The sequence below is a fragment of the Eschrichtius robustus genome, chromosome 18 (assembly GCF_028021215.1).
Source record: "Eschrichtius robustus isolate mEscRob2 chromosome 18, mEscRob2.pri, whole genome shotgun sequence".
Classification (NCBI taxonomy): Eukaryota; Metazoa; Chordata; class Mammalia; order Artiodactyla; family Eschrichtiidae; genus Eschrichtius; species Eschrichtius robustus.
This window is the reverse complement of record NC_090841.1, coordinates 23,577,959-23,590,114: the sequence shown is the minus strand read 5'-3', so window position 1 is coordinate 23,590,114 and position 12,156 is coordinate 23,577,959. Positions and strand designations below refer to the sequence as shown.

Here is a 12,156-nt window from a genome sequence, read left to right as displayed (position 1 = left end):
AGGCTAACAACAGACAACGGAAAGAGGGGGTGCTGCTGGAGTCCACGGGCCAAGGTCACTCGTGAGCAGCTAGAACCAGAGAAGGTCTGTCAAGCATGAGTGGTGCTACCAGGGAGGGATTCCCTCTGCCCAGGACGCCGCGCGACGCTGGAGGAAAGCAAAAAATACCCTCCCTGGCTTTGCCCTTCTCCCTGCTGTCTCCCACGTGCCTTCCACGGGCTGAACACAGCAAGCCAGCTGACTCGGAAACCTGGGTGAACAGCCTGCAGGGGTGAGCCTCCGGCACACGGAGGGGAAGGGGGGGAAGGCCAGGAAGCCTGGGGCGAGGACCAGGAGTCACAGCGAGCTGTAATAAGCAAGCCTCTTTCCCAACAGATACACTCTTAAAAGGTTTGTTTACTGCCATATAATGGTCACACAGGAATAAATTAAGTGGAAGCCATACCTGCCGGACTGGCCTATTGACCTTCCTGCTGCGTGCAGGTGACCCTGATCTATTCTGCACAGTCCCCGAGTTGCACGGGTTGGGGGATCTATTCTATAGTAATACCCTTTCTTCCGTTACAATTAATCCAGGACTAGTCTTAAAAAGTGCATTTTTTCCCCAAAATCCTAGGGGGAAAAGAGGTTCTTTGAAAAAATTTTGAAATATAAGTATTTAATAGGAGAAAATATACGCATGCACGCCTGGGCCCACACACCCACCAATGAATACAGGTGAAACTGGGGAAACCTGACCAAGACTGGCGGACCACAGTGATCCATGTCCTGGTTGTGACGCTGCCCTATAGGTTTGCACGACGTTACCACAGGGGGGAAATGGGTAAAGGGTACACAGGCTCTGCCCATGTTATTTCTGACAACTGCACATGAATCTGTGATGATCTCCAAATAAAAAATTTAATTAAAAAATATCATAAATATGTGCCTACTCTTCTAAATTAATAAGGCCTCTTCCTTTCCCCTGTGTTTCACCCATAGTGTCTCCGGTCTGCACACTCACAAGCGCAGTGTTTCTACCGTCAGGACTCTGATCTCCCGGTGAAGCAAGGCCCAGTAAACTCTGTGCTGGCCCCCTCTACGACTTCTCAGAATTCCGTCTTCTCTCTGTCATTGGCTCAATGCTACTTTTGCAGAAATATGATGGTGTTAGGTTGCTCTTGTTTGATTATTCAGCCTTTGCCTTTCTGACTGCAGACGGAGCCAGGACCTTAGTCTTCATGCACGGGACAATTAGGAGACTGCCTGATCTTATTTCAGATCAGCTAACAAGACTTTAACCTGCTCATTTCATGATTAAGAATTCACTTCAAAACCGCTCTCTTTCTGGACGCATGCTTCCCTTCTCCCAGCCTCCACACCCTTTGATCTCCTTTGGGAGCTGGTGGCCTAAGAACCGGCAGGAGAAACTGCAGAAAAAAAGCCTGGCACTTTGACAGACCAAGAGGAAAGAGCCAGCCCACTCCCAGCTACCACTCATTCACTTAGCTAAAATATAGTCTACGGGAGAAGCGGGGAAAACAATAGATAGAAGTGCATGCTAGGTCTTCCAGAAACTGATGCTGGATGAAAATCCCTTCTTAGCCAAGAGTATGAGGGGAAAGAATCACTATTCTTCACAAAATGGACACGCGCCACAGACGTCTCTCCAACTCTCCTCTACCACTCCACGAATCCCGCCCGTAAAATATAACTTTCTTTAATGATCTGGTGGTAAATTATTTATATGCTTCAATTTATCTTTCTGTCTTCTTTTATTTATGCCCAGAACTGTACTACTTAACTCTAGAGAGCCTGACCACGATTACAGGCAAGGCAGAGGCGTCTCAGCCCTTTAGGGGGTATCGAGCTGGAGGGACAGCAGGCCGAGCCACGGGTGGAGGCCTGATGTCTCCGTCTTGGGATGAGCTAAGTGAGCACGCGTCTCCGGCCTCTTGGTCCTGCTGACTTTTCCAGCCAGCTTTCCACCCAAATCATTCTTGCATCCTTTCCCCATCTCCAGCCTCCCAGCCACTATCTTCTCTGTTTGTCTAGGCACCGCCACCTCCTAGCTGGTCTCCAGGCCCCCAACTCTTCCTCTATCAATCCATTCCCCACACACCTGCCGGCAAGGTCGTTCTCAGCTGCAAATCAAGAGTAACGATGCCCTCACCTTAATTCTTCAGTAGCCCTCTATCACCTGAGGCCGGAGTGCCCAAATTTGCCTAATGAAGAAAACCAGTGGGGGCATTATTTGAAAAATAAATGAAGCAGATTCTTCAGTATCTTCCGTTGGGTTTCTCCAGAAACAGACCTTGAGACAGAATTTATTTACTTTTTTCCTTTTTTTTTTTTTCTTTTGGCTGTACTGCGTGGCATGCAGAACTTCCCTGATCAGGGATGGAACCCGCACCCCCTGCAGTGGAAGCGTGGAGTCTTAACTACTGGACCACCAGGGAAGTCCATGAAAGAATTTAAATGCAAGCTATTCGTGTGGGAGCAGATCCTAGGAAGGACTAGTACAGGAAAGGAAGGCAGCCAACAAAGCCCAGATTATCGAGCAGACAGCCACCATGGGCAACGCCATCAGTCTCACTAGGGGATCCTGGGACACAGCGTAGGACACACATCAGTCTCTGCACCTGATGGGCCAAGATGCTAGTGTACTGCCACCCAGCTCTCTTCAGTCATTGGATGAGGTCCACTCCTGGGGCCATCTAACTTCGCTGCCCTACAGCTGCCCCACATGTGAGAGAGAAAGCCCTCAGGTGGAGAACAGTAGGTGCTTGCAGAAGAATTCTGCAGATGTGCATGGGAGCGGTGAGCATCCGGGCATATGAATGTGTCTACTTGACTTGGCGTGTCCCTGAAGAGTCTGATTTAGGGGGCCGGGGTTGGGACCCAGGAATCAGTACTGTGGCAAGAACGGGGAGACTGTGAAACACTGACCCATATCATAAAGTTCAAAATCTTTTATGGGTCTTACTAGTTCTTCCATGGTCTGCCCCCTGCCCTGCTCTCCAAACTTCCTCTCCCCTCGCCCCCCAGCACAGTCACTTGTAAACCACACTGAACTTGTGCACTTCCTGCAAGTCTTCCCTGCAGGCAGCATATTCTCTGCTACAAGCAGGAACTGTGCCTTAATAATCTCTATGATCCCCAAAGCCAGATACTATGCCAGTCATATAGTAAATGCTCAATAAATGTTTGTTAAAAAAATCATCCTAAAAGGAAACAGTATGGTATTACTTACATAGGTTCTGTGGACATAACTATCTTCCCTATCTCTCAGAATAGTAGTAAAATGAAACAAATATCTATTGAGCCCCTAATATACGGAAGACACTCAGGAATCCCTTCAGAAAAGCTCTATAACCTTTGATCAGCATACACCTTAACAGACACTTGCTGCTACAAAACTGTGAATTAAACCCTACAAGCGAGACAAACAACGGAGGTAGTTGTGGAAAGGTGAAGGATGCTTTACGGGGAATTGGAAGCCTGTCAGGCTTTACCCTACCTGGTGATTCTGCCAGGGCTGTCCCCAGAGACACGGTCGCCCTTCACATACTTCACAGAGATGGAGCAGGATGAAGAAGAAAGTCTTATTTCAATGCCACTGATCTCTCAGGATTAAGACTTCTTCCAATCACCAGAAATTTGGTACCTGGGACCTCGATGGTAACTCTGGGCTCTATCCCTTAAATGCACAACAGCTTCTGTGGTTTTCAAGCTACTCAAGATGCTCTCTTACAAACCAAAGCAGAGGTCTGGACAGTCGGAGTCACTAAAGACCTCATCGGCGGCTTTTCTCCCCGTCTGGGTTATTAACCACAGCGCCCTGGCCACACTCCAGTCTGGATAATTACACTGGGGCAAACAGATTTCACCCTCCAGCTCCAGCTAAATAAAGTATTCCTTCGGCCCAGCTGCCGTTACCTTTGTTATGTTGCTGTGGGCTATTAAAGAGCTCTTCTGTACTTAGGATGGCTGTATTTGTGAAAAATCAATACCCTTGGTATAACTTTCTACACCGACAAGAAGTATATTCCAAAATATCACTGGCTAAGTTAGTTGTTTTGACATGTTTTTATACAGGGCCAGAAACAATTAGAAAAGTACAGTCATTTCTCCTCCATTTCCCCAACTTTTGCTATTCATGCAGATACAGACTGAAATATTTGCAGCATCACATAAAGGAGGCAGCAGGTGCGTACTCCACAAAATACACGCTGAGTGTCTACCACGTGGCAGGCTCTGTTCCGGGCACTGTTGTAAGGGTCATGGGTTATGTTCTCAGCATAAACTTGAACTTTTTCCAAAGGGAATAATTCAATTTAATTCTTCCTCTGCTGCTACATTTCTGAGAATCTGAATACATCATCTTTACTTAAAATCTATCATACACAGGTCTCCCAATCAAATACTATTTCCGTCCACTCCTTAAAAAAAAAAAAAAAAAATCTACAGGAAAACTCAATGTGTATGTGGGTGGGTGTGGAAGTACATGTGTGTCTAAGAATGAGAAAATATGCTTTCTTGGCCAGCCTGGAGGGCAGCAAATGGGATCTGCTTGGATAAATATTTATTTGTTTGCTTGTTTAGCAATCATCCTATTTGTGTGGGTGAGAGTTTACAGGTTATAATAGCAGAAGCTGACATAAGGGAATGGAAAACGCAAATATCTCTTAAAACTTCTCTTTAGTGTATGAAAAAAATACAAATCAGGCCCTTTGGTGCTCTATCATTAGGATGAAAACCATGAAAAGGAAAAGAATGCAAACACATATGCATACACACATTCTCGTGAACATGAAGATAGGAGAGGGAAGTTAATTAAATTTCAAGATTCCAGTGGAATAAATTAAATGTATGAACTACAGGATATTTAACATCATGCCACGCAAAGAGAAATGGTTCTGAATTTTTTAAAATAATAATAACCTTAAAATTCAGATTAATCCTAGAGGATCCAAAGCAAGCACTTGTCCTGAACAAACTACAACCAGACTGTGAAAAATGATTTTAAAAATCAGTGACGTTCACTTGAAATCTGCGAAATTATTATTCTGCTTGGAAATCCTTCTAGCTAGAACAAGTTATAGCAGACTTCTAAAACTAGGTTAAACATGCTGTAAATCAATTTATTCCCCCCTACAAATCTGCTACAGTGCATGCTTTTCTGGTGAAAATGGCTCTGCAATGGTACTTAATACTGTCACTACATTGTTTCTCCAACCAGTCCAATCCAAGTTTTTCTTCCAGTTAAGGTGTATTAAAGTTAAATGACTACCTTTGTCATAAATAATAAATAACAGAATACAGATTCTTTAAAATAGCATAAGGAGCCTCAAAATGTATCACACATGCAATACATTGCCTAAGTTTAGAAAAAAGCCTTAATAATGCACATGTGATCCAAGTTCGCCATCCAGTACTCCATTCATTATCATTTCAGAGTTCAGAAGCAATCTGCACTATTGCCATCTCTCACAGATAGATGACTTTTCCTCCACAAGCAGGCTTCAGGTAATACATTTGGCAAGACAGCTTTGATAAAAGACTGAAATGAAGATTATGCAGCTACACAGTCTGTCCCATGTAGTCTATTTTTTTTAATTTTTATTTTATATTGGAGCATAGGTGATTAACGATGTGTTAGTTTCAGGTGTACAGCAAAGTGATTCAGTTATACATATACATGTATATACATATACATATACATATTATACATATGTATATACATGTATTCTTTTTCAAATTCTTTTCCTATTTAGGTTATTACAAAATAATGAGCAGCGTTCCCTGTGCTATACAGTAAGTCCTTGTTGGTTATCTGTTTTAAATATAGCAGTGTGTACATGTCAATCCCAAACTCCCAATCTATCCACCCCGCCACCCTTCACCCCTGGTAACCATAAATTCGCTCTCTGTGAGTCTGTTTCTGTTTTGTGAATAAGTTCGTTTGTATCTTTTTTTTTTTTTTGAGCCCAGATCACTAGATCAACAGTACGCCTCTCACGTTGCAGACAGACCACAACACGTGATTAATTAGCTGTAATGGTTAAACTCTTGCAGGTGTACAAGCTGACCAACACAATCCTCAATCTCATCCCCGTATAAAATTCATTTACAGAATAATAGATCATTAAAGGTTGTCCAAAGATGTAAACAATTACCAAAGCAAGGGACTGGGCTTCCCCAGTTTGAGGAAAGATGTGGAAAGTCACAGGACTTTGCGCAACTGAGGGCTGAATACACAATGCATCTAAAACCATAATGTAGCCTGGTGTCAACACTGAATTTTGACTCCCAAATATTACTGTATTTTCTAAGTATCTTTATTAGGATAAAAATCTTGGTTACAAATTCTGTGTAAAGAACAAAGAAAGAATAATTTGAGGGAGGAAACAGGAGAAAATTTTTCAAGTGTGACCTAAGACATCCTGGAGATGACTCTGTAACCAGGCTTGAGTCACAACACCTAACCGTGCCTCAGTGTCCCTTAAAACTAAAGGGTTAGGCGAAAGCATCAGTCTCTAACTCCCTCCTGGCAGTAAAATCCAGTCACCTATTTAGGTATCACAGAGAACTCAAGTTTTTGTAAAATCCTAAGAGCATCTGACGGCAGCAGAAAATGTGCTTACGGTGCTTAATGACTATGAAGGGAAGAATGAGAAGGGTCTAAAGAATCCTCCCAGTCTTGCATTTTTCAGTTTATACTAGGCTTAGGAGGGCAATTGAAATTAGATGCTTCATTTCATCCCACAATAACAATATAATTCTTATTATAATAAAAATTTTAAATGTACATTTTAAAAACATCCGCAAAAGGAAACAGCTTCACCTTCCTCAAATGAAAGTTGTTAGTAGATCTGTCTCATTTGGAGGGTTGTGATGCTTGAGCTACAGTTATGAGTGTAAGGATGTGGAAGCAGCTGTCACTGCTTTGTTTTTCATTCACAGTAGGTGGTTGCCAAGCAACAAAATACTATTGTCTGTTTCCATGATCTACTGGCCAATTTTACTGGTGATAATGCTTTCCATAGTTTAAAACAGGGCCACCGTTTGCACAAGAAGAAATGAGAAAAAATTCTAAGGATGACAATAACATATATACAACTAAACACACTGAATGTACCCCCAAATTATGTGTATAAATATATAGCTGTGTGCTGATATACATACATATATTTTGCGTGTGTGTGTGTGTGTGTGCGCGTGACATATACATTTTTGTTCTACCTACCTCCAACCCATCTCAATTTGATAGGCCGAAAACTAGAATCTAAATCCCTGAGGGCAAATCAAAGCATGACCTGGAGATATGAAAACATAGTAAGAATTATTTTCTCAACAATAGCAATAATTTCCAATTTTGCCAGATGTATCAAATTCTGTCCCTTGAATACAAAGTTCTTCAGTCAGAAAAGTAATTCTACCTATATAAAAATTATAAATGGAAAGCCTTTACTATCTACTTTGGAATCATCAAACATATTTAATATGTTGTTTTACTTCAAATCATCTGCTACCACTGTGTACAAAGATAATAATTCAAATGGGAATATTCTGCTTTTCTTTACACCCAAGAATCTTAACATATATTCACTTTTTAAATAATTGAATTGTGCTCCCTGGAATAGCCTCATGTGATTCCCCACTTTGTTTTGATATTGGTTCCTAGGGAATAACAGTCATGCTATGTTACTCTTGCATATTTCACTAGCTTACAAATAAAATAATGCACAGTGTACTCACTATAAAGTTGTCAACATTAGCTTGCATCAGTTGCTGTTTGTTTTCCACTGACAAGGTTTCTAAAGATAAGAATTACAATATTCTTAGATGTACAGACACAACATCAAAACAGCCTGAAGGAATTAAAGCTGGAAAGTGCCAGAGGCAATCATGCTTTGAAATGAAGAGAAATCAGTGTCACGCACACATATATTTCTGCAAAGACCCTAAATAATGCCAGAACAGTCTTTGGATTTTATGCAATGCTCATCCGTCTCCCTTCACAATATACCAAAGCACTTTAACTATTTAGTGCATCCCTCTAAAGGAGCCTTTGAAATTCACTTTTTGAAATTCATTACCACTTGCAAATCGATATATTGCAAGAAACTGGAATAAGCAAAACCCATTACGTGGACTGACATTATTACTATAAAATCTATCAAAAGGGCAACGTTAGCAAAACAGAAACAAAGTGTGTTAAATAATGAACTGAATACTAGTCAAAATTACTTTTCCAGACAGAGCCATCTTCAGCAGAACGCTCCCGGGAGCGCCCATCCGGGTTTCTCCTTCACGTCTCACCCTACACATGACCCACTTCCTTCTCCCTCAGCTTCTCAAGGTTGCTCACCTGCGTCTGGCCCTCACCAAGGAACAATTTCCTTCTCACTTTCTCCACCCTCTTCATAACCCTTAGGCACCCATTACTTTCTCCAAACTACCAGACTCAAATCTGCAGCCCAGTTTGCCACGAACCTCCCCATAAGCACTTGTTTCCCTCATTCTTCTAGATCTGCTTTAAAAATCTCCACCACAGAGCAAATACAATACTAATAAAAAGAAGGTTACAAGCCAGTTTTTTCTTTTAATATCACAGCAGCAAAATGTTGAGAAAAAAACAGAAAAGGAGAAAAGCAGGAGCGCATTTGGAGGAAGGCGGATGAGAGTGTAGCTATACACAATGGGACGCGAGGATCCAACCGGGCCCGGCTTCCCCACCTGTCGACCCCACCTCCCCCATGTGCGCGCCGCGGGATGACAACCACAACACTCCAAACCACCCCCCCCTCCCCGGAAAGGAGGCGGGGTTACGCCTTCAGCCAATCAGAACCCGCAAGCCCCAGGTGTCCAACCTATGGGGTGGCCGTGGCAGTGCAGGGGGAGGACGTGGGGTGGTCGGGGAGGGGCGGCGTCCGTGGGAGGCGCGCACATGTGGAGTCCGGAGAAGAGGGGAGGCGGCAGGCGTCCGGCTACCGAGGCGTAGGCTCTGCACCCTGGCAGCCGCCGAGTCCTGCTGCCCAATGCCTCTTTTGCCTCGGGCTGGACCGGGCCTCCCGCCGAGGAAGACCGGTCCACTGTGTCTGAGTTCCCCGAGTAAGGGGACAGTCACAAATAACAACAATAGTACCTAGTTCAGACAAGGCGGGGAGGAAAGTTTCCGGCCCGCACCCAGAGGAGTCCGCCAGGGCTGGGAGGAGAAGGGATGCAGGGCGGGAGGGTGACAACCGGGAAAGAAGAGAGGAGCGGGAGGGCTGCGCGAGCAGGACGCGGACCCGGGTGCGGTTCAGGGGGCGGCGGGCAGCGGGGTGCGCTGTCCAAGGTGCACAGGAGGTGGGAGGCGCGCGGCGGGCGCGGAGCCCGCAGCCAACACTGGCTGGCGGCGCGGGGGAGAGCTGAGAATAGCTGTCTGGGGCGCCAGGCGCCCCCAGGCTCGTAAAAGTCACCCGGCTGGAGCTGAGGTAGGGAGGGGAAGGGCGCGGGGGGCTGCGGTGAAGCCCCCACGCTCCCCTGCCCCCCTCCCTACCGGCCTCACCTCTAGCTCCATTCCCCTCCCCCCGAGCCCACTCCCCTCCGAGCCTCCGTCCTGGTGCCGCGGCGGAGGCGGCGGCGGCGGCGGGACCGCGGAACCCCCGCTCCGAGCCCGGACGCCCCGGGGATGCTGCGGGCCCCGGAGCAGCTTACCTGGGGCCGCGGTACCGGTAGCGGAGGCAGCCAGCCGCGCGGACCCGGGCGCGGCGCGGCTCCTCCTCGCCTCTGCGTCCTCCTTCTCCGCTTCTCCCCGGACTCGGTCCAGGGCACGGAGGTCTGAGACCGCGCCGGGCTGCAGCTACCTTTCCCACCGCCGCCTCGGCTGCGCTATCGCAGACAGAGGACGCCCAGTGGCGGCTGGAAGCCTGTGTGAGTAGCGGCGCCGGAGAGAGTGGGATCTGCTGAGCGGCGCTGGAGACTCCGCGGCTCAGGGCGCGCGGCCGTGCGCCCGCGCGCCGGCGAGTGTGTGTGTGTGTGTGAGCGTGCGCGCGCGCGCCCACGGGAAGGGGGAGTCGCGAGGGGAGAGGGAGAGAGGCCGAGAGACGCAGGGACCGAGGCGAAATTCTTCGCCCTCGGAAATCCGTAAACCAGGGAAAGGAGGATCGAACGTGCGTGTGGCCCGGGGGAGCTGCCCGCGGGGCGGTGGCAGAGGAGAAGGGGAAGGCAGCGCGGCGCGCGCGGGCTCCAGATCCGAGCTGGGCTGGGCCGAGCGGAACGCGCAGCCACCGATGCAGCAGAGGCGGCGCCCGCAGCCCACTGTCGCGCTGCTCCCTCTAGGGAGGGGCCGGGCCGCTCGCTCCCGCCACCGCTGCTGTCCGGACTTCTCGCCTGGGCGCGCGGGAACGGGGATCGAGCCCCCACCGTGGCCACCGCAACCTTGGAGGCGCCCGGCCCGCTGAGGGGCCGAGCGGGGAACCCGGCGCACGTGGCCGATTACCGGCTGGAGCCGGCGCGTGCAAGAGCTGCGGGCGTGGAGTGGGCGGTGGAACCCGGCCGAGCGCGGCCTGCCGCCTAGACTGGGTAGAGGAAGCCGGGCGGGGGAGCGAGGGTGAGGTCGGTCAAGGGTGCGGTCAGCAAGCACAGTCGAGGGTTGTGAGGGCTTCCACTCCAGGCGGAATGTTGCCTTTTTTTCTTCTCGGAGGCCACTTTTCCTCGAAGTTATCCACTTCCCAGGTAAAAGTGCCGGCTTCCTCTTTGTTCGGATTCAGCTAACTGTGCAGGCATCCGGCTTCTTTGAAGTCCGGCTTCTCCAAGAACCGGCCAGCCTGGCGCCGCTCTTGGCCCTTTAAACCTCTACTCTCTCATTCATCCGAGCTACATTGTATACCGTAGAAATAAAATTTTCAGGCACATTTACATGCCCTTTCTCCTAAAAGACTTCTTGTCCTAGCGGTATTCTTTTCCATGCTTGTTTTAAATTCTGAATGCACTTTTATTCCCTCAGGAATTTCTTAAAGGGTCATAAGGTCTGGTTGATACTCGAAATACCCTTCCTGGCAAGAATTCTCGGGCAGGGGCGGGGGCAGGGTTTGTGTTTCGTACACTTTTTCATGCCCTCCAGTACTGAGCCCAGTACCGTGTACTTTGTGTGTTCTCTATAAATGCTGAATGAATGACATTGTCTTCTAGCTTCACATGTCCTGAAGGCGAAGACTTGGATGCTGGGAAAGTCATTACCACCCCACCAGACTTGCTTGATTTTAACTTATACCATTTCCCTGTGTGTGACTATTTTCCCCTCTGGCGGCCAGAGCCCCAGTGCAAAGAATGACAGCAGAGAGTACTGACCCATTGTGCAGTCTCACCAAGGTGCTGGCAGAGATCACTCTGCAGGGAACCCGATGGGGCACCTGGGTGTGAGAAGGCTAAAGCGTGCTTCATTTCGGTCCTGGGGGAATCCAGTCTCTCAACATGAAAGTCACATTTCGTTAGCAGTTCATAATGTCTCTTCTAGAGCAGAAGGACAGGAAAAGAGGTTTAAGAGAAATGCACGTTTCTGATAGCTTGTCGGGTACAAGATTTTCTCTTGTAAAGAGCATTACTTAATGGCTACTTGCCAATACATGCAGGGTCACCCCAGACTACTAATTCTGCTGTAGCACCAAGCCCACATCCTTCAACCTTGGTATTTCTACAGTCATTCTCTTAGAAGCAAAAGTCCTCGATTTTACATTCCATGCTAAATTTCAGTTCCTTTGAATTCAGGCTCTTCTATGAGCTGCTTCTCTCTCCACTCATGATATCACAGCTTTGAAATAGAACTGAAATTAAGTGAAAATTAAAATGGATTTAGTTGGGTGCTGCCGTCTGTTCTCTAGTGGGAGTCCCTTTAAATGATTCCTCTTCTGTCACTCAATTTACAATCTTCTTAGAAGCCACTTGTTGTGATATGGAATTCTTGTGCTTTTTTGTTAGGTTGAAAGCTTAGGTATTTTAAATTTTTACTTGAAAGGAAGCTCTAGAACTTGCAGGAGGAGCAGAAATACTCTGACACCCAAAATGGACTCTTGACAGCCAACCTTTAAAATGGCTATGAGTCAGAGTCTTCCAAAATAATTTTAAATAATTTTGTTTTGCTTAAAAAGTTGCCTTTATGGTTTCATTCAACAGCTTCCCAAGTGCTTG

The 12,156-nt window shown here is 47.0% G+C and overlaps 1 protein-coding gene across 1 annotated transcript in view; it reads right to left on the bottom strand.

Annotated features, from left to right (window-relative positions):
• LOC137751840 (uncharacterized) overlaps nucleotides 1-11,412 on the bottom strand; it is a 210,171-nt gene extending 198,759 nt beyond the window's left edge. Inside the window, exons 1-3 of the mRNA XM_068526515.1 lie at nucleotides 11,320-11,412; nucleotides 10,469-10,723; nucleotides 9,685-10,304 (exon numbers count right to left, since the gene is read on the bottom strand). Coding sequence (XP_068382616.1) covers nucleotides 9,685-10,304; nucleotides 10,469-10,723; nucleotides 11,320-11,412 — 968 coding nt within the window. The remainder of the gene's footprint in view (nucleotides 1-9,684; nucleotides 10,305-10,468; nucleotides 10,724-11,319) is intronic.
• Between the last annotated feature and the right edge of the window lie 744 nt (nucleotides 11,413-12,156).